Source organism: Stegastes partitus, unplaced genomic scaffold (assembly GCF_000690725.1).
Source record: "Stegastes partitus isolate 25-593 unplaced genomic scaffold, Stegastes_partitus-1.0.2 Scaffold803, whole genome shotgun sequence".
NCBI classification, from domain to species: domain Eukaryota; kingdom Metazoa; phylum Chordata; class Actinopteri; family Pomacentridae; genus Stegastes; species Stegastes partitus.
In genome coordinates, this window is record NW_007578534.1 from 291,405 (window position 1) to 315,004 (window position 23,600).

Below are 23,600 nucleotides of genomic sequence, written 5' to 3' on the forward strand. Positions count from 1 at the left end.
TGAGAGTGGCAGGACGATGCACAGTGAATTCAAAAACAGCAATATCTCCTCCCTCTCTGTGTAATTCATTTACAGCTTATTTCATTATTTGAAAATAAAATTACCCAATCTTCTCCTAGCATTTAACCGATGTGTGACGTCTGGTTTGATCAACAGCTTATGTAACTCAGCCGGCAGAGTAACAGCTGCGGATTTCTTTGCTGACAATGAGAAGAGTTATTGTAATTATTTTTTTTTTTTCCTATATGTAGGAGGCAGAGAGTTTCAGTCCAAACTGATCAAGGCTCTGCTGTGGTTGTTTTCTTAAGCACAGACCAGTGTGACCGGCTCACACTGTGGAGGAGTGCAGGTGAGCTTTGCAAAAAAAAAAAAAAGAAAAAAAAGCTTAGGTCTGTTTTGACAGCTTGCTTAGTGGCTCGCTGTGAGGCCAGTTGACTCTATTTGGAGTTTGGTGGTCTGTCAAACTTCACATGAGACATCTCAGGACCCTGAGGATAAGAACAACATTACTTCTGGTTCACCAAAAATATGATTGACAGACAGACGGGACAAAGTCATCAACAAAATGCTAATTTTTTAAATGAAAATAATTGTTTTTGTCAACATATTAAGAGACTATTTTGTCATGTAAGCCTGTTTTGTTAAGCACATTTAACATATTTAAAACAACCATCTCCCAAGTGAAATAGAGACTAATTGAGTTTGTGGCTAATCAAATCCATAATAATTTCACTGAAAAATATTCCTACTCTGAGCTCTTTCACTCAGTAAAACCTTGCATGCAGCTCCATTACAAATCTTGAAGACTCACTGTTTGACACCGAGAATCACAAGTATCCGGTTAGATCTGCATTTGCTGGAAAAAAGCATGCCTTATGTGATATGGGATTGTGGCTACCGAGGCCCTTTTCCCATAGCATGCCTATGTTTGGCACTGGGTTTTCAGCAGAAAACTAGTAGATCACCTTATAAGGTGCTATGAAAAAAAGTGCAATTGTTTAAGGACATCCCAGGATGAGAAGGTTAATAGTTTGGCCTCTTGGCAACCAGTATTATTCCTTGTTGTGGTGTCCTTGAGAAAGACATAAACACCTCACCGCTCTGGAAGTGCTTAGCCTCTTTGCCAGCATAATTTGACTTTAGTGTTTACCCACATGTGTGACAGTTGCATGAGTCACAGCACATAATGTTAGTGGCTACCATAAATTAAACTAGTATGAGTTCTTGTATGATGAAGAGAAGCTTCAGCTGTATGTCTCTGGTTTATACAACAAGCCTACATTTAATGTCACAGCAGCTTTGAGTCAAGAGTGCATGAGAGTATGATGTATATATATGGGTAGGAATATGTCCATTTGAGCGAAGATGAGGTCTTTGTGAACCCGGCCACCCTACACAGTGAGTTAGACTGAAGTATTGACTGTTATCCACAGCAGCACAATAAACTGTAGTTTATTTATAGTGAAATTATAAAGGCCTTTGTAAGATTATTTAATGTTTGGGCCTTACTCTCTTTACTGAGGAAGTTCTTAAGGTCAACAGAAGCCAGAGGAATAACCTTGGTCATCTTTTCATTGACAACATGCTACAGTTTCAGACAAAAAAAGAAAAATGTCTTATTAAAAGAGTCAGACAAAACTGCAAGCTGCTAAAATGAAATTCATTCTATTTCCATTTAAAAGCACATTTTCATGTAGACTCATGACTCGGCTTATGTCGTTTTGCTGCACTCAAGTGGACAAAACTATTACTACAGTTATTACATCTCTGAATTCCATACAACCTTAATTTGACTGCACACATTGGACTTTTTCCTTTATTTTAAAACAAGATTTAATCTAAAAATGTTCAATAACTATTGTAACATTACCCCTTTGTGGCAGCAATTTTCTGAGCTTTGGCTGTCCACAATGATATCTCAGATTCTGCTAACAACAAAGATTAAGATACAGTTTAGTTTTAAAGATTATAAACGCAGACATGTATAAAAGTAATCATTCACTTACATGAAAAAACAAAATAAAATAAAATAATTAGAAGTTTTTCATATTTAGCTTTATAAAGGCAAAGTTTCCCACATACATTATATATATTTTCTATACCAAGTCATTCAGAAATTATTGTTTACTTATATATTTCTCTAAATATTGTCCTTAACATCACCTACACTTGTCGTCTGTATAAGTCTAACAATTTTGATCACATTTATACTGTATTGTAATGTTTTACATGTATGTATCCTCTATGAGTCTTTCTATATACTCGTTTCTCAAAAAATAAAAACTAAAAGGGGAAAAAAAATAATGAAGTTGATTATAATTCTTTAAATTAAATCTTCTGAATGGTTTTCCAATTCTCTGCTGTGACCGCAGTCTGTGACGTTTCCAGAAACGAGAACAAGGTGACTCTCGCGAGATTTCCGTCAGAGGTCAAAGTTGGCATTGCCATGTGTGCACACCGCTTCAGCTACAGGACATTTCAGCTCTGTACAGCTGCAGTTTTTGGTTAGTCCATGTATATTTTGGTATACAATCACTGAAAGTATTGCAGTAAGTAGACAAAAGATTTTACTCTTGGCTAGTTTTAGAAAACTACCCTGTGCTAAGTCTTGCTAGCTTCCTCTGTTCCACTCATTGAGCCGTTTGCATCTTTCAGCTGCAGGATCTTCTCATGATGCTTTAGCTTGACATGTTTCAGGTCCGATCACTGCTGAGTGCCTTAGTTGACCGCAGACGGACGCTGGAGAGGAACGGTAAGACAGCCTTACGATAACAACACGTCTTCCAGCCTTAGATAAGTCTTTTCCTGTTGTGTTTGCCACTGTTACTCCACGTTTGTTGTCTAGACCCTAAATGTCTTAGTTGAAATCTGTGCAAAATGGTTTGTCAGCCTGGTTAGCTCTCCTGTATATCCACTTAAGAGAGAGCAGGTAGCATGTAAGGACACTACTGTCATCGCTCATCATGTTGTTTTCACTTCACAGGTGCGTTTTCTAAGTTGTTCTGCATGATGAGTGAAGGATCCATTGATCAGCAGGCAGCCAAGCTGTTGAAAAGAGCCAATGAGGAAAATGACGACTCGGCTGAGAAGGTGCAGACCAACAAAAGAGTAAAAACAGAAGAGCAACGCACTGACGATGAAAGGAAATATCCTAAAAAGAAAGTGGTCCTCCTTATGGCGTACTCTGGGAAGGGATACTACGGCATGCAGGTATGTTTCATGACCTCAGTCAGCTGTAAACACATTTTCTCTTGTTTTTCCTCCTTTTTTTTAACACGTAAATGTTTTGTTTGTTTCAGAGAAATACTGGAACCACTCAGTTTCGAACCATTGAAGATGACCTGGTGACTGCTCTCATTAAATCTGGTTGCATTCCTGAAGACCACGGGGATGAAATGAAGAAGATGTCCTTCCAAAGATGTGCTAGAACAGATAAGGTATGTTTTTGCATGCAAAAGGAATTCATTGCAGCCAATGACGCAGGTTTGAGGGAAAAACAAAATCAAACATCCATAATAAAATATAAAATGTTTGTAGTTTGAGTTTTTCTTTTATGATCTATTTGGGTTACGATGTTGTTGCTTAGTGTGGTAGTAAAGACGACAAGCCAGTTAAGGATAAACTATGTTGTGTATTTATTTGCTGTCTACTTGTTTATAGTGGATCCACTTTGTCTTAAGAGCTTCAGTAAAAGGCAGCTGGGCTTCTCGTTTTTTGGTTCTTGAAGACATTTTACTTCTCACCCAAGAGGCTTTTTGGTTTGTTCTCTTAGGATTATCATCTCCTGGTTGACTGAGAATCTGCACAGCTCATTTTATGTGTTATTAATGATACGTATTGGTTTTGTTATATGTTCATGACAAACTATGTCTGTGTCTGTTAATTTGAATTTGTGTAGGGCGTGTCTGCAGCTGGCCAGGTGGTGTCGCTGAAGGTGCGGTTGATCGAGGACATCATTGAAAAAATAAACAAGCATCTGCCGCCACAGATCAGAGTGCTTGGTGAGACACTGCTTTTTGAAATATTTGCTGAGTAATATTTTGAGTAACGAGCACATCATGTTTGAATAGTAAATGCTAAAAGACAGAATCTGTCTATAACTACAAAAAGAAATCTGAAGCTAATTTTTACTTTTGTGCCCGCAGGACTTAAACGGGTAACCCAAGGTTTCAATTCAAAAAACAACTGTGATGCTCGCACATACTCCTATATGCTTCCAACTGTGGCCTTTTCCCAAAAAGACTATGACACTACGAATATAGCAGCCTTTCGCCTGGAACCAGAGACACTTCAACAGGTGAACCGGCTTTTTACCTTCTACAAAGGCACCCATAACTTCCACAACTTCACCTCCCAGAAGGCTGCCAGTGACCCCAGCGCTCGCCGCTACATCACCGAGATGTCCTGCGGCGAGCCTTTCCTCTGCAGCAACTGTGAGTTCGCAGTAATCACCGTGCGAGGCCAGAGCTTTATGCTGCACCAAATACGCAAGATGATCGGCCTGGTGATCGCGATTGTCAAGGGCTACGCAAAGGAGGAGGTGATGGAACGGAGCTGGGGCCAGGAGAAGGTGGATGTTCCCAAAGCTCCAGGGCTGGGCCTGGTCCTGGAACGGGTTCACTTCGACCGGTACAACAAACGCTTCGGTGGGGACGGGCTGCACGAGCGGCTGGAGTGGGACCGCGAGGAAGAGGCCATCAAGGCCTTCAAGGAGGCTCACATCTACCCCACCATTGTTGAGACGGAGTGTCAGGAAGGCTCCATGGTCAGCTGGATGTCCACACTTCCTATCCATGACTTTGAAGGCACAGCTGGTGAAACACGAGACAATAAGGATCTAAAACAGGTATTTGGTCATTCAGATTAGAGAACAATAATTATTTGAAGCACTGATGTTGGACTTTGGAAATTCATTTTGTCAGCTATTCTTATTCACTGCTGCTCCCTTTTTTTTTTCAGGACAATGCTGACGATGGAAATGACTCTGACTAGGCCACCGTGCCTGAAGAACGACGACACATTTTCTCACCAAAACATTCTCTTTTATTGGGAATTATTTTTTCTTTTTAAAGTTTGACATTATAATAATATCTGTTTTTTAGTAGGATTAAATCCTGTTTCTCTTTTACAAATGTTGTGAACAAACAACAACACAATAAAAGCCTCTTTGCTCTGTGTTGCAGTGTTTCCTAAGATTTATTTGACAGTGAAATAAATGTGGATGTCTGCTTAGTTTGTTTGATGATGCTTCTGCAGCGAGAACTACATTTAGATTAGTTTAACTCTAGTAAGATGTCCTTTAAGAATAAAGGAAAATGTGGATTCTCATCAGAGGATTGAACAGTGCTGCTGCTTTGACAAGCAAATGTCCATGTTTTGGAAAATCTCACTTTTTGCAGCTTTTCTATTTTTGTGTGATTACGATCATGAAAGTTATTTAGGAATGTAATGAATGAGAATTTTTGAATGCCATGTGTTTTCAAAATCTTGTTTTATTATTTATATTCCTGATTTTTTTTAAAGTCTTGAATTAGATTTAAAAACCCTTAAAACTTCCCCTTCCAGTCAGTAGGAGGCGTTACAATAGTTTTAGACTAATGTCGCCTTCACTGCCCAGTAAAACTCAGTAAACTAGAACTCCCATTTTTCTATTATGATTGCCTTACAGACATGACAATGTGATGCAATGAAAATGTCTAAATGTTTTATAGACACTCTTATGCAACAGTATTTACACAATATACTTAGATTACGAATTTAAAACTAGACAAAACAATGTAGTATGTGTGACTTCAGTGAAGAGTTCTGTTTTTTCGTATTCTTTGGAAGTGACGCGAATGCGGCAGCCGTCAGTAAACATGGCGCCGGCCAAAAGACGCAACGTGAGTTCAGTAAAAACAACCGAACAAAGCGTAAAAACTGCTAAAATCGATTTAAACAGCACCGTCGAGCGTATACTAGAAAGCAGAAAGAATGCCAACGACGTTTTCGACATTTTCGAGATCCTCCAGGTAAAATTCTCTCACCAAAACACTCACATTGTGCTTGTGCTGAATACACGCTGTTTGGCTAACAGTTAGCATCGTCGCCTCTATACATGCTGTGTTCTCCTCTGAGCTACTAAAGCTTCATTCAACGTGTTTTCTCCATGTCTGTCTGCAGTCAGAGAAAGAAAAGGAGGTTGTCAGCGCTGTCAATGCGTGCAACAAATTGTTTTGCACGTTGTTGGAGAGAAAAGAGCTGTTCGTGGGAAACCTTCCCGGAGAGGAGGAGGGTCTGAGTGGTGAGTACAGGCTGATGATAACACACTGTAGTAATATAACCACATCAGGTGGATGTAAACAAGCTGCTGCACACCAGCACTGCTGCACCTAGAGTTCATAAAGCAGACTGGATAACAATGAAACAGCCCAGATTTATCTGCTTTGTGGTTGATCTTGGGTCTGAATCAAAGAGGTGGAAGAAATATTCAGGGCATTAACTTAAATAAAAGTTAAAAAAAAAATACTACTACTAACATACAAATGTCCAGCTTATGTAGTTAGCAAGTTAAATCAAATGAAAGTTCAGGATTGGTCCCTCTGGCTGATATATTATATATGAAATAGATCCATACTGAGGTGTAGCTGCTGCAGGTAGAGCGAGTTCAAAGTACTTTATGTTAAGCTTTTTATCCAGTGATACTACAGTCATCCTCAAATGTATTCATAGCCTCCCATTAAAGAAGGAAAAAAACAGCTGTCACTGAAATAAGCTGAATTAGACAAAAGGAATAATAAATAAAAATTTAATGAAAATCATGACGTTGCTTTTGAATTGTGGTTCAACAGAAATATGTTTATATATAAAAGAAAACAAGCATGATGGGACCCGTAAACTAATATTTAGTTGAACAACCCTTTGAGCCAATCAGGTGTTTTCTGTAACTCTCAGTCAGACTTCATCAGCAAAGTGCTTGAATTTGTCCGGGACACTTTTGTTTTTTTTTGTTTTTTTTAATTATTCTTTTCAACCACAATTTAAAAACAATGTCTTATTTCACAAAATTATAATTTAGCAAATTTTTTATTTATTATTACTTTTTCCAATTTCTAGTTATTTTAGTGACTGTTGTGAATTTTGCCTTTTCTTTAATGGAAGGGCATGAATACATCAGAGGACGACTGTAGATAAAAGTTGTCGGATGATTCATGGGAGAGGAGGGGAAAAAGTTGTGATACACAAATCTGTTGTCAATATTTGGACCTTTTCTCTAATCTTTGATTTATAGTAAGATATTGGATCATTTTAATAAATTAACACCACATGAGAAAGAGGGAAAACGCACTATTTTATGCAGTTGTTGACAACTTGTAGACATTTGGAACATGACTCTGACTGCACACTGCTTTGTGGAAAAGTCAAAAAGATTGGAAACTTCTGGTTTAAATTTAGCAATGAGTTATATCTTAGCCTATTATATACATCAGTATGTAAAATCTTTGACTTAAAAATAATTAGAGATGTTGTTGTTGTGAAACTGTAAAGCTGCAAATACTTACGTAAAGCACAAGTAGTGTTTGAATAAATGCACTTGGTTGCTTTCCACCACTGCTAAACTCACACCGAAGCTGTAAATCCTATTTTGAGTCTGTTGGTGTGTTTTGCCAGGAAAGTACAGTGCCGAGGAGAAGTACCGGATGTTCATGCGACACCGTTACAACAGCTGTGTGGAGATGCTGCTGGAGCACCTCAGCCACGAACTGCATGATGTCAAGGTGAGTCGGCTCTGAGTCTTGATCAGGAGGTTTTGTTTTGTGCGTGGGTTTATTCACTCTTTGTGTTGCACAAATGGACTTCAGGTGTGATCAGGTCCTCTGGTATTTCACTCAAACACTTTTGGAGGTGCTACTGTGCTGTAAACACGGATATTCTTGAGGTCTGCTGATGTGCTTGAGTAAACATCTTCTGTTATTTCAACTTAGACCTAATAAATAAATGATTCTCTGCAACCTGCTTTATTATTATTATTGCTTAAAGCCAGGAGAGGAGTTTTTGTGTTGAGCACTTCCACGGCACACCAGCTTAGGTTTGCTGAGGCTGTTCTGTTTCTGGTGTTGGATATTTGTTTTTTTAAGTGTAATTCACTATTATGCAGTGCTTGGGAACCTCTGGAAGGAAATGAACTGACCATTTTTAAAAATAAATGACTGTCTGAATCCAGGAGAGCGCCCTGTGCTGCCTGATTAAGTTCGCTGCAGGAGAAGGACAGCATCCTCTTGAGGACTTGGACTGGAGTGAACATTACAGCTTCCCAAGGGAACTGATCCAGGTAGGGTTCTAGCTTTGAGAAGTTTCCCAACCCAAAAATGTGTGTTTTCACTTTTGAAAAGATCAATCGGCACAGACACGTTTCTGATATCTCTGTTTTTTTGTGTGTCCAGGCAGTGGTGGACAGACTTCTGTCTCAAACGACAGACAACTCCCTGCTCATCTCCAGGTTCCAGGAGTTCCTGGAGATGGAGGATTTGCGCTATTATGTCATGAGCTCCATCCGCAATCATGTGGGCAAAGTCATGGACAAAAACAAAGGGGTAAGAAAGCATATCATAGACGCTGTTTTCTGTGTTGTACAGTATTTGCTTTGCTGACACTGTTGTTCGTTCCTCTCAGGCTGTGCATCCACTTTATCAGAACAACGTGTTCACGCTCATGTCCAACATCAATATGCCGAGTCAGGAGTCAGAGCTCACCAACTTCATGGTCAAACAAGAAGGTGAGACCAGCTTTTCTTTTTTAGGATGTCATATAGCTACAGTGTGAGTTGCTGGTTTTGTAGGATCTTGCAGAAGTGTCGCCGTCTGAGAGAAAAGCCAGTTTGGGATTTTTTTTTCTTAGCAACTGAAACACCTTTTTATTTTCCAGGCAAGCACGAGGACTGGAAAGCTGCTAAACTGAGTGTAAGTGAACTAGTTTATTGGATCTTTAGATTTCTGTTCGCAGCTCAGATGTTTCCTGAATGAGCCGTTAAATGTCGTACCTCCCTGCAGGAACACAAACGCATCTTTGAGAGGATGTGGCTGGGCTTCCTCAAGTATAAGGTAAACATCTAGATTTCACAAATATCACATTTCCAGACACATTTGTGGTGTTTCATTAAGACTGTGCTTTGCTGATTTGTTCTAGTTGCCAAGCGGCATGTACAAAAAGATCCTGGTGATCCTTCACGACTCCATCTTGCCGTACATGAGCAAACCCACGCTGATGATCGACTTCTTGACTGCTGCCTATGACGTCGGTAAGTTACGTGTGAGGCTCTGTGGTGACGTTACGACAGAAACATGAAGTGATATAACCATGAAGGCTTTTTCACGTCTGGTCTCTGTAGTGAGATAAAGCAGGGCTGTAGTGATATATGGTGTTTAAGCTCCACCTTCACCTCAGCTTTTGTAGATTCACAACACAGTGTATGTGATGCTTATTGTACACTAGCAAATAAATCATAATGACAAATCGACTATTAAGACATTATTAATGTAAACATCCCTTTAAAAAGTCACTGTATTAAAAGTTCTGTCAGGTATTTTATAGCAGGTTCCAGTTTTGTATTGGGAATTTGGCCAATTTAGATTTTGCCTCCTCAAGCGAGGGAGTTTAAGTATCTCGGGATCTTGTTCAGGAGTGATGGGAAAATGGAGCGTGAGGTGGACAGGCGGCTCGGTGTTGCATCAGCGGTAATGCGGGCGTTGTACCGGACCATCGTGGTGAAGAGAGAGCTGAGCCACAAGGTGAAGCTCTCGATTTACCAGTCCATCTACGTCCCAACCCTCACCTATGGTCACCAGCTTTGGGTCGTGACCGAAAGAACAAGATCGCGGATACAAGCGGCTGAAATGAGCTTCCTCTGCTGGATGGCCTGGCTCAGCCTCAGAGATAGGGTGAGGAGCTCGGACATCTGGAGGGAGCTCGGAGTAGATCCGCTGCTCCTTCGAAGCCAGTTGAGGTGGTTTGGATATCTGATTCAGATGCCTCCGGGGAGGCTTCCTCAGGAGGTCTTCCAAACACGTCCACCTGGGAGGAGACCCCGGGGCAGACCCAGAACCTGCTGGAGGGATTATATCCCTCGGCTGGTCTGGAAACGCCTCGGGATCTCCCAGGAAGAGCTGGAAAGCATCGCCGGGGAGAGGGAGGTCTGGAATGACCTGCTCCGCCTGCTGCCCCCACGACCCAACCCCGGATAAGCGGAAGATAATGGATGGATGGATAGATTTTGCCTTTAAAAAATCATTGCGTTAGACCTCAGCAGTTTTTAAAAATGTGTTACCTGTGTGTTCATCATCTCACACACACATTTCTGTAAAAGCGCCACTTTAGCCAAAGTTAACTTTATCTGTAGTCATTGTAGAAAACAATACATTAAACATGACACAAGGCACTTCCCAGTTACCTGAATATGTCATATAGTCTAGTCATTTATTTGATTGGCTGCTAAAATAAGATTTCATAATTTGCCAGGTCATTCAGCTTCAACTGACCACCATCACACTTTTCTGTTTGTGTCATCCAGGTGGGGCCATCAGCCTGCTGGCCCTCAACGGCCTTTTTGTCCTCATACATCAACACAACCTGTGAGTATCTGTGAAATACACACATTTACCTCATCACTTTTAATAATCACTAATATGTGGAAGACATTTGAGCTCATACAGAGACTCTATTCTGAATTCACACAGAACAACAATAGACTGAAAGATATTTAACTTTTTGTGAATACTGTGTGTCTGCAGAGATTATCCTGATTTCTACAAGAAGCTGTACAACCTTCTGGAGCCGTCTGTTTTCCATGTGAAGTACAGAGCACGTTTTTTCCATCTAGCCAATGTGTTTCTCAGCTCCAGGTAAGATCATCGATGTTTCACTCATTTTTTTTTAACCAGGTATCGTTTGTATTTGTTATTTGGTAGAGATATACTTTAGTTAATTCTATTAGTAGTTGACCTGCAGTACTCAGGATATTAGATTAGAGTTCAGGTGATACTGCAGTAGAGACACCAGCCCGTGTTCTGATCCCAGCCGACTGTGTTTGTGATGTTTAAACCGTTACTTAACCAAATTACTTCCTTTCTGAATTCAAAATCGTGCTCTGTTTGTGTTTGCCTCCAGTCACCTGCCGGTTTACCTGGTGGCTGCGTTTGCCAAGCGTCTGGCCCGTCTGGCTCTCACAGCGCCACCTACAGCTCTTCTCATAGTGCTGCCGTTCATCTACAACCTGATCCGCCGCCACCCGTCCTGCAGAGTCCTCATCCACAGGCCCAGCGCAGAAGACGGTGAGTGTTGCTCAGACTTCTGTTTTATGGTTTAGATAGCTCGATGTGTTGAGAACAGTTCAAAATGTTTGCCCTGTCAAAGCTGCTTGTAAGAACTTTACTGGGAGGTGCAGTGTTTTCCTTCATAGTTTTGGGATATATGAAGATGTTTATTTCTAATCACAGTGACGGAGCCTCTGGAGGACCCGTATCTGATGGATGAAGAGGATCCTGCTCAGTGCTGCGCCTTAGAGAGCAGCTTGTGGGAAATTAAGGTGCGTATGTGGATTCGCAAATGAATTACCTGTGACGGTGATGACAGCTGACTAGTTAGTCTCCGTGTTTGTCATTTTTATTTGGGAAAACAAGATGAAGATAGTTTATTTGTCCTGAAGGAGGAAAGTCTCCTCCACAGATGCACTGACCTTCATTTTGCAGCTTGCACTGAAATGAGCCAGAAACTCAGCTATTAATTTTAAATATCACCTTTCCTCATTACTTTTTCTGCAGACGCTGCAGAAGCATTACCATCCAGATGTGGCCAAAGCTGCGATGCTGATCAACACGCCGCTTCCGCAGCAGGAGGACGACATCGATGAGGCGCTGGAGACAACCCCATTCGAGGTGATGTGACGCTTTCAGGCTGTTTAATTTAGTTTGCTTAAGTAATGCTCACCTGAGTAACGTGTCCCATGTTTTCATCCACAGCTGATGGAGAGAGACCTGAAGCAGTCTCAGATCAAGAGCGTCCCGCTGGAGTTTGAAACGGCCACACAGCTACTGAAAGGAGGAGGAGATGTATTGGGACAACACTTCTGTCTGGTTTGACACAAGTGATGATGATGATGATGATGGGACTGCATTGTGGGACCACTTCCTCTTACCAGTTCATCAGTTGTTGGGGATTCTCAGTTTGGACTTATCAGGAGGACGATATTATATGAAAACCTTTTTTTTTTTTTTAAAGCAGCATCAGCTCCATCAAAAACGGAAGCAACAAGAAGAACAGAACTATTTTTTAATATTGTGTTTTCATGTTGTTCTCCTAATTGTTGATGTCCTATTATAAATAAAATGTTTTCTAATGTTAAAAAAATCTCTATTTCTATTAGGCACCTTTACAAAAAAAAAAGTTAAATGAGTGAAGAATTAGAGGACTATTATATGTCCAAGGTGGAGGTTTTGCTGCTTTTGCGTGGCTGAATTGTTCAGTAATGACAACACAAAGTTACCATCAAACTTTTTAAATGTGGGCTTAAATCACAAATGTAAAACTTTTAAATCTAGCGTGCGCAACTCAACGAGCCAACAATCGATGATACCAGCGATAAAAGCTGAAACAGCGTTCTGTTTTCTCTAGTGTCTAGAAACATCAGTTCAAATGATTACTAGTGGATGTGTATTGTACCTGCTAGAAATGTTTAAGCACCTTTTATAGAGAGATAATATGTCAGGGTATCTTAAGTTTTTCTACCCCTGATTAAGCAGCAAAATCATCTAATGCAGTGCACATTTTCACGTGTTTATTTTGCAGCAAAATCAGCTAGAAAGTCAGGAGATGTCAATCAAGCACAGCGTCTACATTCCTGCAGAAAGCCGATCAGGTGAACGAGTGAGAGCTTTAAGGTCGTCAGTAGCTGCAGGGGTTAACTCCGCTGCAGGGAAACATGCCACGATTTCCCATAATGAGGCCGTTCCCCCCCTTAAACAGGTGAGAACTTGGCCTTAAATGCTCTTTTTTTTTTTCTCTTTCCTCCCTCTCCTGTTCACATTCCGTCCTCTCGTTAAGTGTGCCATATGGGCACGCAGCAGGCAGCCTCGGGTACAAGAACGCCGTGAGAGAAAATTCTGAATCATAACTGACTTCTGTTTCAAAAGAGCAAGTCATATGAGGGAGAAGCTGTGTACCTCCAGACAGCCGCCGCGCGCTATGAGCACCAAAACACATTTGAAGCACACTGGAAGCTACCGAGTCTGCGGCGAGTCCCCGCTGTTTTGTGAGTTCGTGTTTGTAGGCTTTGTTTGCTGAGGACCACAGGGCGGACACGCGGCACTAGATTCTGTCAAAACCGAGAGAAGTGAGAAGCCGGCAAGACACGAGATCACTGGTGAGGAGGATGAGAGAAGCTGAAGGCCGTTTATTACTTGGGTAAGAACGGTGGTGTGTGCTCCTCCCATGTGTTTAACAGCTGGTTTGAGTTTGTAAGTTGAAGTTTTCGAGTGTTCAATGTGCAGATCACATGTTCTCCAGGTGCTGAAACTTGACTGCAAAGAGCACGCATGAGCAGCTCCACGCACTCGGAGCAGGGTTTCAAACTTACCTTTGGAAAATATCAACTAATGCATGTCTGACCTCTATTTATTCAGCAACCACCTCTTTTTTAATTAGGAATGAGTAATTACATGTAAACAGTGCAACAAAAGACGAGTGGTTCGCCCAGAGTCAAGATGAGCTCACTGCATGGGGTCAAAGAGGAAAAAAGGCTGTAAAACAAAGCAGCATATCGTGCAATTCATCAAAGTAATGGCTTGATAGATTCGTTAATACCAAGATGAGGGATGAGAAACCCTGTTCAGGCCTGGATAATGACGTGGGCACGGCGCTCTCCTCTCGCTCTGATAAATCTGCGATGGGGACGCTCCGCTGTCGCTGAAGGTTCATAGAGTTCTTGGCAGGACGGGACATTTCTGCATAAATCTGCAGGACTTGTGAGCGTTGTGTGCTGTTGTTGTTGTTGTTGTTGTTGTTGTTGTTGTTGTTGTGTCTGTCCTCCTCCTCCTCCTCCACAATCCCCTGCGAGGAAATAGAAGCTGTCCAAGGTGAGTCAGCACAGAGAATCTGTTTGAACATTTGGCTGAGGCTCTAAGAGAGATAATGGAAGAAGGGGCCAATTAATTTAATAGCCTTTTTCTACTTAAAAAAAAAAAAAAGACTCATATGCCTTTTTTTGCGCATTAATTATTTACAGTCTGTTGTTGATCGCATCCAAAAAGAAGGTTACTGTTTTTGATTTTGTTTGCAATTTTTTTCCAGTTGCATCAGTTTAAAAAAGCTGAAATCAGACATTTGTGCAGAAGCAGAGTCAGATAATACACAAGCAGCATTAACCTCCTCGACCGTATTGTAGCTGCCTTTGAATACAGTATTCCTGCGTGTTTGCACAAAGGTGCACAGCGGGTCAACTTAGATGGGGATTTAGCGCCAACTGATAAAAGCCGACGCTCGCTCCGTGCTGGCCTCTTCACTGTGTTGCTGCGATACAGTAATCCTCTCTTATGTAACTGAGCGGAGCTTTCTCTCTCTCTCTGTGACCACACTAGTCCACATGCACATGGACTCACACATGTACATATCAATCATATCAGTCAGCACCTACAAGCACATGTGGACGAACTGTGTTAAACTGGAGTAGTGATTTGATATGTGGCTGATTTTACTCTTAGGTATTTATCATGCACCTACCAATGAGCTGAGAGTAAGAGGCAAGGTGTGAGATTTTTGTTTTTTTAAATGAAAGAAGATGAAGGCATTGGACAGTAAGTGCCAGAAGTTCTTTTACTATGCAGTAGGCTTTAAGTGTCATTCTTAGATTCTGCATTGCATCAGTTATTGCTGCTCATGTTTTTGCTGGCTGCATTAAAATAGTATCACAAATTAGAACATTAGATATGTATTTTCTGCACTATGTAGAGTATTTTGTCATTTTGATAACTGTCAAAACACTTTTACTCTCCGTTATCGTTTGTTTGGAATGATAGCAAATTGTTGGTATAAGCTTTTTAGATGATGGATCATATATATATATGTTGTTTTAGGTGTCAGGGAAAACGCTGATAAAACCTAAAATGAATTTGTAAATGTGCTCAATGTAAAGTAAAGTACTTCAATGAAATATTATCATTAGGAAGATACATTCATGTGCATTTTACTCTATAAAATATATGCAAACTTACTTACATGCTGCACTTCTTATGTTAAATTTAGTGGAAATAAAGTACTGGCACATGTTAAAAGCACTGCTCAGAGTGTAGGTTCTCCTCTCTGGTGCATTCACTGTAATAAATCTCCATCCAGGGCTTGCATGGAGGTGCGAGGACGGCGTGAGAGTTTCGCAATATGGATCCAGCGTCTGACCCGTGGTTGGTTTTGCAGGTGATAATGCGGGATCACAAGTCCGGCACTAACGTGGAGGATCTCCTGAGGCAGTCTCAGATGGAGTTGCAGTGGATCCAGAGACAGCTGGCCATGATCGCTGCCAGAAACATACACCATCACCACCTGCACACCAAGGGCAAGGTACTGTCAGACTGCACGCTGTAGGCCGCCGTTACTACTGCTGCTACTACTACGACAGCAGAGATAGAACTCACAGAGGGGACGGCGTTCTTAATGCTGGGATCTGCTTTTTGCTGGCAGTTTTTTGTCATTTGATCGACTTGCAGTGAAATCTCTCCCTGCCCCTGTGACTCTTGAATCCTGCTAAACCACCAGCTAGCTTAGAGCCTGAAAAGCTGCAACCAGGTTTTCAGGAAGAAGACAAAACCAAAGCCACTGTGCAAAAGCAAACAGAGAAATAAAGACGAGCACTGAATGAGGCCAAACTCCAGCTCTGTATTGTCTGCACTGCTGCCTTAGATTGACGAATACATGGTTGATGTACTCATAAAATGCAAACAATGTGTGGCGGCGAGCTTTTAAAAAAGAAAATTAGGTTATAAATCATTTAGGTTTTTAATTAAGATTTCCACATGCTGGTGTCTAAATTCCATTTAGAACATTAGCCTATTTAATAATGATTATCTTTTCTTTAATAGCAGCCTCTTCTGGTGCTGACATGAAACAGGCTACCTCTGCTCTTCATCCACGTCAGAGGACATGTGGGGCAGAATTTCTTACCCTGGTCTTCATCATTATGGTGTCACACTACTGGTTTTAGAGCTGGCGTTCCTTCTCTGATACAATATTTACAGAAGTGGGGCTTCGCAATAAATACGACAGACTGATCACACATTTATCCCTGCATATAATGTAAAGATGCCAAATTCAGGGGCCACCTAATTGCCAGAAGAAACTAAAAGAAAGAACTACATCCCATTTGAATACCTTATCACTGGTAATGAACAAGAATTTTAAAAAAAAATGTCAGTGCAATGATAAAATCTAGCATAAATCCACGTTGGCAATGCAGCATTGTAACATCTTTGTTTATTTTATAGCTGAGTTTTATTTAATCTCATCCCTTACACAGTCTTAACGCAGTTGTTAGGTCGAGACTTTTGTGTTTCTGATCTCACATCTGTTGTTTTCAATAATCCTTTTTTATTTTTTGTATTTTTTGTTAACCTTATCCAACCCCAACAAATGTCTGCTGCTTTGGTTTTTAACTCTTCTTACGCTGGAGAGTTTTCAGTAGCTTTTTACGCCAGCGTCTGATTCATTCAGAATTTTATTACGCTTGATTAAAGAGGAATGCTGGATTGTCCATCAGCTCTGTCATTGATCCTTTAGAGGGGCTTGAGCCGCTCCAAGTCTGTAACACACACGGCCAGAAGAGGACAGCATGCTTCTAAAAAAGCACCGAGTTGAGAAGGAGGCCAGACAGCGATGTGGGTCTAAAGGTAGCAGCTTTTTTAAGTAGTTAAATGACACTTTAGCCTTCAGCTGTTTGCATATTTAAAGGGGCCAGTGCCTATTTCTGCCCCATCCAGTTTCCATCTGCTCCTGAACCCCCCCCGGTCTCGCAGGGCTTCATGTCATGCCTGGAAACCAATTCACCGCCAGAGTAATGCATCTACAGTAAAGATGGGAGCAGACAGTGAGCCGGCGTTGCTAGGCAACAGAGTAGAACGGCGCGTACGTTCTGCTTTCTCTTCTCACTCACGCACACTTAGTGTCTCTTTGTTTGTGTCCTCTCCTCTGTCCTGCGCCTCCGTCCCGGTGTCAAACAGAGAGCGGCTATCGACAGAATGCATCAACGCCTGCTGCAGCTGATGTAAGCTCGCTGGAAAAAAAAAAAAAAAAGAAACGCCCCGCTGGTTTAATTTGACCCCTCGCAGGGATTTAGACGAGGTGAAAAGAGCAAAAGGGATTCTTGTGTGTTTGGTATACTTCAGGAACATGACCGGGTAGATTTGATTTTGATGCAGGAGGGAAAGCTACAAGCACGGTGATGTCTGACATGTAGTGAGATATATGCAGCAGCGCTTTGTGAAGGATTAAAGTCGCTCTGTGCTTATTGATTAATCCCCTCAAAACTCATCTCTGTGTATCTAAGTTAGATATCTACAAGTTGTTTTTTCATGAAAAATAATCCCTTTTTACCTTAAATGTAACTCTACACATTTGCCTCCGCTCTGTAACCAACACCTGTGCTGCTTGCTTCAGCTCGAGCACACCAGCTCACCTATGACTGTGCTCAAATACTATAAATCTAACAATAGCAAGTTGTAATATCGTAGTATTTCAGCCAAACCTGTTCAAGCGGGCCACTGATTCTGAAGAAGGAAACTAGGATAAGATAAGATAACGTAAGATAAGATAAGACAAGTTAGGATAAGATATGATAAAGTATGATACAGTACAATAAGATACAATACAAAAAGATATAATACAATAAGATAAGATATACAATAAGATACAATCCAGTAAGATACGATACAATATGATACGACAAGATATGATACAATAAGATACAATATGATAAAATAAGATACGATAAGATACAATAAGATACAATTAGATACCACAAGATACCATAAGATAAGACAAAACTTTATGAATGAAATGAAATGAAAAATACTTTATTCATCCCAGAAGGGAAATTCAATTAAATTATTAATCCTGAAGAAAATTCTTGTGCCAGATATTGCAAAGAAAAAAACAAATGATGTAACATAAGAAATCCAGTGGCTAAAAGTAAAAAGCAAAAAGCTCTAAGTTTGGTACTTGACTGAAATATAATAATAAGTAAGCTAAAATAAAGCTAGAATAGAACAGTAAACAGTTATGCTGGCAGTTATAGAGGGGCTAACCAGTAATATTAGACATGATCAAGAGAAAATGAGGTGAAATATTAAGTTGCATCATAAAAATGAAATAATTAGAGTTCCACTCTGAACGCTGACAGGATTAGTTCCTTAGAGTTGTTAAGTAGGAAGTTCTGAATGTCTGAATCCATGTTTTCTGTGACGTCAGCTGCTTATTTTGCCCACTATGTGTCTTCTTGCGTATTAAAAAACACCACCTGGGCATGTTAACAAGGTAAAAAACACACTAGGGGGGTTTATAATTAAAATCTAACACCAAAGTGAGGATGCTGTCAAAAACAGTATCATGAATATTTCTAATTCATTCATTAACTTGTGTAAGAAAAACAGTGTTGATGTGCTCATCCTGCTGCAGAATGAAGTGCATGATGGATAAGAATCTCAAGCGCCCCAAACTCTTGCACAGAACTGCACATTCCTACTTGAAAGATGGACCAGTGTATTTATGTTATTAGCTCTGGCAGCAAAACAGGAAACCATTCTCTTGTGTTTGTTAGAAAACAAGATGCAGAGCAGACAGTGATGCCGAGCCGTGATCTGTCCGTTCAGCGGCCTGCCTGTGACGTAATAATTTAGACATCACTTGCTCAACAGATTTAGACGAGAGCTTGTCAGTGCTTGTCAGTGTTTTTTTTTTTTTCTGTGATGTAGTTTTCGGTCAGCTGAAGAGGACGTGCCTGTGGATGAGAGAGAGAGAGAGAGAGAGAAGAAGAGGGAGTGGGTGGAGGGTTTTTTTTTTTTGCAGAGCGACTGAAGGAAGGAGCGGGAAACGTTAACACATTCAGGGATGGGACTGAGGGAGTGCCAGAGTTGCCAGCGAGGTGGCTGCTTTTGGGGTTATTGTGATGTGACGCTCTGCAGCTGCGTACAGGCGAGGCGAGCTGTTGGAGGCTGCAGACTGGAGACGCTCGTTGGAACCGCACACACATGATGCACTCAAGCGCCGGCGTCCACGTGCGCACACTGTCGGACGTGTCACCTCTGCCTCCGCCGCCGGTTTGTGATGTGACAGGAAGGGATGAGAGTCATTTCGGGACAAAGTGGGTAGCCTATACTGCCTTTAAAGGTAGGAGCAGTTTTTATTATTGTGTCTGCAAAGAACACATTTCTGATTTTTTTTTAAAGTTTAGGTGTTGTTGATTTACTTAATCTCAGCTCTAGATGTTGCTACAGTTGTTGTGATCCTGATATATTTTGGAGAAAAGCTGAGGAGCAGTGAGTGATGGTGAACTGTTTCCCTCCAGATTTATAGCAGAGTGTCCGAATCCCTCCTCACTATAAAAACAGTAACGCTTAAGAGCAGCTCGACGGCCTTGAAAAGATTGATTTTTCCTTCCTTTCTTTCTTTCTTTCTTTCTTTCTTTCTTTCTTTCTTTCTTTCTTTTCGGGGTTTTTGTACGTCGCTGCGCTTCCAAAACCAGGCAGCGAGTGATGCAAGTGTTTCACTCACACACCAGATGGCGATATGACAATTTATTTAAATTACTCCCAGTCAAAATAAGATTACCTTGGGGGTATCCTGGTGGCTCGGTTGGCTGCGTGCACACCACTTGACCACAATGCCCTTGGCTCAAATCCAGCCACCACATGCTGCCTTCCCTAATCCATTCTACTGTGTCCCTTTAACACACAAGAAAAGCAGAAATCCTGTAAAAAAAGATGCAATTTTTTTTTAAAATGAACTTGTAAATGAATGCATTTGTCTGCGTCATGGCGAATTAATATCGGTAGCTGTTAATTACAGGAAAAGGGGAGGGAAGCGTAGCCGTGCAGGGTGTAAAGTGGTAAAAAGCCTCTATTACATAATTATATGCTGTAACCATCTTAATATCTTAAAATCTTAATAGCTGCACACATTATCTGCTTTGGTTAATAAACTGTTGCTCCAGCCTGTTCGGCAGTTTTAAATGGATGTGCTCCCGTCATGTGTGCCGTCGCACGTGTTCGTACGACTCTGAGGAAAATTAAGTTCCTGTTTTCGGTGGAAATATGATTCAGCAGCTCGCTGTCATCCGAGGGACATGTCCATGAAATTACCGTTGGTTCAGAAAGATGTGAAGACTTCCTGAGTTAAGTGCAGCAACTGGTGAGAGTTGTAGCAGCTTCACAAATAGAATATCTCATTTTAGATTAAGTAAAAAAAATGACTGCATATAATAATATAACATCTGGAGTGAGATTATCTGAGGTTGTGTGTCAGTGAAATCAACACAAGTCAAATAAAGTTAAGATATCAAGCAAGCAAATACAGCCAATGTAAGAACGCTGGTCAGAGCTTTAAAGGTGACTGGCATTCATGTCAATGGCTTTATTAAAAAAAGTAGAAATTTGGCTATGAAAGGTTTAAAATCACGAGGTAGGACAGAGACCGAATGCCTCTGGACTTGTTAAATACAAATGGAATAATGAAAATAGATTGGAATATTATATAATAATGAACATGCAATGTTTAAGCAACTTCTAAGATACTGCAAACATTTGGAAAAGGTTATTTTAAATTAAAATATGTTGTTTCTGTGTGCTGTCCACCTTGTGATAGATGTAAAAATAAAGACATATTTGACAAAAGGGGGAAAAAATCTGACAGTCAGCTTCTAAGGTGACAGCTGCAGGTTCTGACTGTCTCATATGCAATTTTTAAAAACTAATTATTTCCTATTGTTCCTTTACCGTCTTCATATTTTTTCAATTTGCTGCAGTGTTTGTATTTTTTGGCATCTTGGTTAGGGTTAGGGTTAGCATTGGCATGTTAACTATATTCTAATTGCAGAAAACAGCCCTTTATTACATTATTATCTACTCACGGATGCAAAAAAACTGTGGGTGCATTTCTAACAATAGCAGAACAACCTGCTTCATGCATGTAAAACGCCTCATTCTCAGAAAGGCGAGAACAGATGTTTCTCTGTACTTTTCACTGTGTCCTTTTAATTCCTCCCCTCCCGGCTTACAGTTTGAAGGAGACATTGTCAGTGTTTTTTTTTTTTTTTCGTTCCCTCCCTGTGGCTCCGTGCTGCGTGAGTGTGCCATGATTCCTGACTCTGACGCAGCTCCTGTCAGAGCAGCTTTGGCAGCTCCCTCCAGTACAAGGATGATGCCTCCTAACTGGACGGCACAATTGGGTCCTGCCCAACACCGGCCTGGTTACAGTCAGACTGTCTGCTGTGTGCACGCACCACATCCCAGCCATTGCTCATCCTCACTGACTAATTAGGAGGCTGAATGTAGCCTTGACTAGTACCAGAGTCCAAATACTAAAATATATGTAAGTATATTCTTATTCTGCATGGACATGTTAAAGATAAAATAACAGATTTTACTGTCATTCAGTAATTTTGTCATCAACAAGGCGGTTACCTGTTTTTGACTTCTTTTTTTTTTCTGAACACATTCAGTTTTTGCATCGGTGGTTTTCTGGTCTAAACAACCCATAAATCAGCTCTCACAGCGACGTCCATATGGCCCAGTATCTCGCTCTAAATAGGCTGACTGAATGTGTTAGTCTGTCTGTCTGTTTGGAAAACCAACAGTACTGGTTGGCAGGTCCATCCATCTCTCTGTCTGTTCCTGGAAAGTCCACCATATTCCACTGGTGGGCCTATCTGTAGGCTTGTCTGCTTGGCAGATCTGCTGTATTAGCAGGTGGATCTGGCTGTCGTTCTGTCTGCTTGGCAGGTCCGACGGACTGGCTTCGGTAGCCCTCGCTGTCTGGCTAATCTGACATCTTGTCTGCAACTTTGTTTTTAGTATTTGTTTGGTGGAGTATGATCGTCTGGCTCGCAGTCAAGGGGATCTGCGTCTTGTTTGTGTGTGTGTGCGAGTTCTTTTGCATGCCAGATACCAAATGTTCTGGTAACATGCTAATTGATATATTAGAATATTATAAACTGATGTTAGAGCCATCTGTTGCTTGGTCTGTTAGGAGCCGCTACAAGGAAAAACTGCTCGACGAGGACAATGGGCTTACATTTTTACCTCTGCCTTAATTTGCCTCCAAATGGAAATTTAGAAATTTTGGACCGAGAGCCGAGATAGGGAGCAGAAAGATGAAAGGGAACAGACTTCAGAGTAGCGCAGCATACGGTTTCTTTTGTCTGGGGTGATAATGTTTTTCCTTTTTATAGCTGTGGTAATATCGGAGTGGCTGTGGCGGCTAAGTGTGCTTTTTTCAGGAGGCAAAGAGGAACACTACACCTCATTTGGGACTTCAGACTGGAGCTCTCCAACATGTTTCCATTTCATTATATTAATCAGAGTAAATTGACTGCAGCGGAACATCAAATCCATTTTTAGATTAACATATAGGGAAGAGTTCTTTCTTCTGACACAAACCAGACCAGAATGCATCCTGCCTGCTGTCCGTGGAGTGTGTTTAATTTTCAGGAGGCACAGACAGAATTTACATCCACTTATCCGAAATCAGCTTTCCTCTTACCTCAGCCAAACAGCTGCTTAATTCCTCCGCTATCTGCAACCCCTCCGGTGGCCTCAAAGTGATTGGAAATTGAGGAACCTACGAGATTGACAGCATAGCAGTTCTCCTCCCGAGCAAGACAACTATAAACTCAGAAGTGCCACCAAATTGTACGAATTAATGTCTTTCAGGAAGGAGGACTAACTGAGCAATAGAAGAAACTCTCCGCAGACCTCAAGAGAATTTTCCAGCCTGCCTATTACAGATATGCAGTGTATTTCCACGGAGGGTTCAAGCGAGTGGAAATTTGGTTTCAAAGGCTATTTTACGGCATCAAGAAAATTTCTAAGGAGGAAAACACTGATTGGCAAATCCTACTGAGGCTCAAAAACCTGTAGCAGCAGCAGCTTCATTTTCAGGCCTGGTAATCCTTTTCCTGTGACTGACCCCATGGGATGGAACTAGTACATCGCTGTAAGCAGGATTGACAGGAACCTTATGGACTGTTTTTGGAACTTTTATTAACAAAGTGCTCGTTCCCGAACTTTTTGCTCCAGCCAGTGGCGTCCGGACTGAACTGTCTCAACGACTACTGGATGAATTGCAAGTTGTCAAGGGCTTTGACTTTTCCTGCCACCATGAGGCTGTTTTTTTGGTAAAATAAATATCTATGATCCTAAAACTTGCGGTGATGCTCCGACTTCTCCTTAAATGCCACGAGCAGGTCCATCTTCTGACTTACTCAGTGAAATATTGCTGCATCAACTCAACCATCCATCCATCCATTATCTATACACCGCTTAATCCTCACTAGGGTCGTGGGGGGCTGGAGTCTATCCCAGCTGACTTAGGGC

The 23,600-nt window shown here is 41.2% G+C and overlaps 3 protein-coding genes across 6 annotated transcripts in view; 2 read left to right on the forward strand and 1 right to left on the reverse strand.

Moving 5' to 3' along the window:
* Window positions 1–12,512, reverse strand: part of LOC103365013 (sarcoplasmic/endoplasmic reticulum calcium ATPase 2) — a 40,058-nt gene extending 27,546 nt beyond the window's left edge. The window contains exon 1 of the mRNA XM_008292340.1: window positions 12,505–12,512. The gene's annotated coding sequence lies outside the window, so the exon portion shown is untranslated. The remainder of the gene's footprint in view (window positions 1–12,504) is intronic.
* On the forward strand, window positions 2,425–5,177 carry pus1 (pseudouridine synthase 1). Of its 4 annotated transcripts, none has more exons than XM_008292335.1 (7): window positions 2,425–2,549; window positions 2,656–2,752; window positions 2,984–3,210; window positions 3,300–3,437; window positions 3,899–4,001; window positions 4,146–4,846; window positions 4,960–5,177. In XM_008292335.1, the coding sequence occupies exons 2-7, from the start codon at window positions 2,689–2,691 to the stop codon at window positions 4,990–4,992; spliced, it is 1,266 nt and encodes a 421-aa protein (XP_008290557.1). In that variant the 5' UTR covers window positions 2,425–2,549; window positions 2,656–2,688; the 3' UTR covers window positions 4,993–5,177. The 4 variants fall into 4 exon arrangements, with proteins under 4 accessions (XP_008290557.1, XP_008290559.1, XP_008290558.1 ...); XM_008292337.1 differs by having other exon boundaries at window positions 2,698–2,752; XM_008292336.1 differs by having other exon boundaries at window positions 2,425–2,504; window positions 2,698–2,752.
* On the forward strand, window positions 5,858–12,381 carry noc4l (nucleolar complex associated 4 homolog). The gene is made up of 15 exons (XM_008292333.1): window positions 5,858–6,011; window positions 6,163–6,283; window positions 7,651–7,757; window positions 8,204–8,311; window positions 8,424–8,573; window positions 8,653–8,755; window positions 8,905–8,939; window positions 9,030–9,080; window positions 9,166–9,277; window positions 10,547–10,607; window positions 10,767–10,877; window positions 11,143–11,306; window positions 11,472–11,560; window positions 11,796–11,909; window positions 11,994–12,381. The coding sequence occupies exons 1-15, from the start codon at window positions 5,859–5,861 to the stop codon at window positions 12,111–12,113; spliced, it is 1,599 nt and encodes a 532-aa protein (XP_008290555.1). The 5' UTR covers window position 5,858; the 3' UTR covers window positions 12,114–12,381.
* Window positions 12,513–23,600: the final 11,088 nt, after the last annotated feature.

Excerpts from the sequence above, each read along its gene's own strand:
- pus1 (XM_008292334.1), top strand. The coding sequence starts at position 2,689 with ATGTTTCAGGTCCGATCACTGCTGAGTGCCTTAGTTGACCGCAGACGG. Across the intron at positions 3,211-3,299 it reads AGGGATACTACGGCATGCAG|AGAAATACTGGAACCACTCA; the intron begins GTATGTTTCATG and ends TGTTTGTTTCAG. Across the intron at positions 4,002-4,145 it reads GCCACAGATCAGAGTGCTTG|GACTTAAACGGGTAACCCAA; the intron begins GTGAGACACTGC and ends TTGTGCCCGCAG.
- noc4l (XM_008292333.1), top strand. The coding sequence starts at position 5,859 with ATGGCGCCGGCCAAAAGACGCAACGTGAGTTCAGTAAAAACAACCGAA. Across the intron at positions 8,312-8,423 it reads TCCCAAGGGAACTGATCCAG|GCAGTGGTGGACAGACTTCT; the intron begins GTAGGGTTCTAG and ends TTGTGTGTCCAG. Across the intron at positions 9,278-10,546 it reads GACTGCTGCCTATGACGTCG|GTGGGGCCATCAGCCTGCTG; the intron begins GTAAGTTACGTG and ends TGTGTCATCCAG.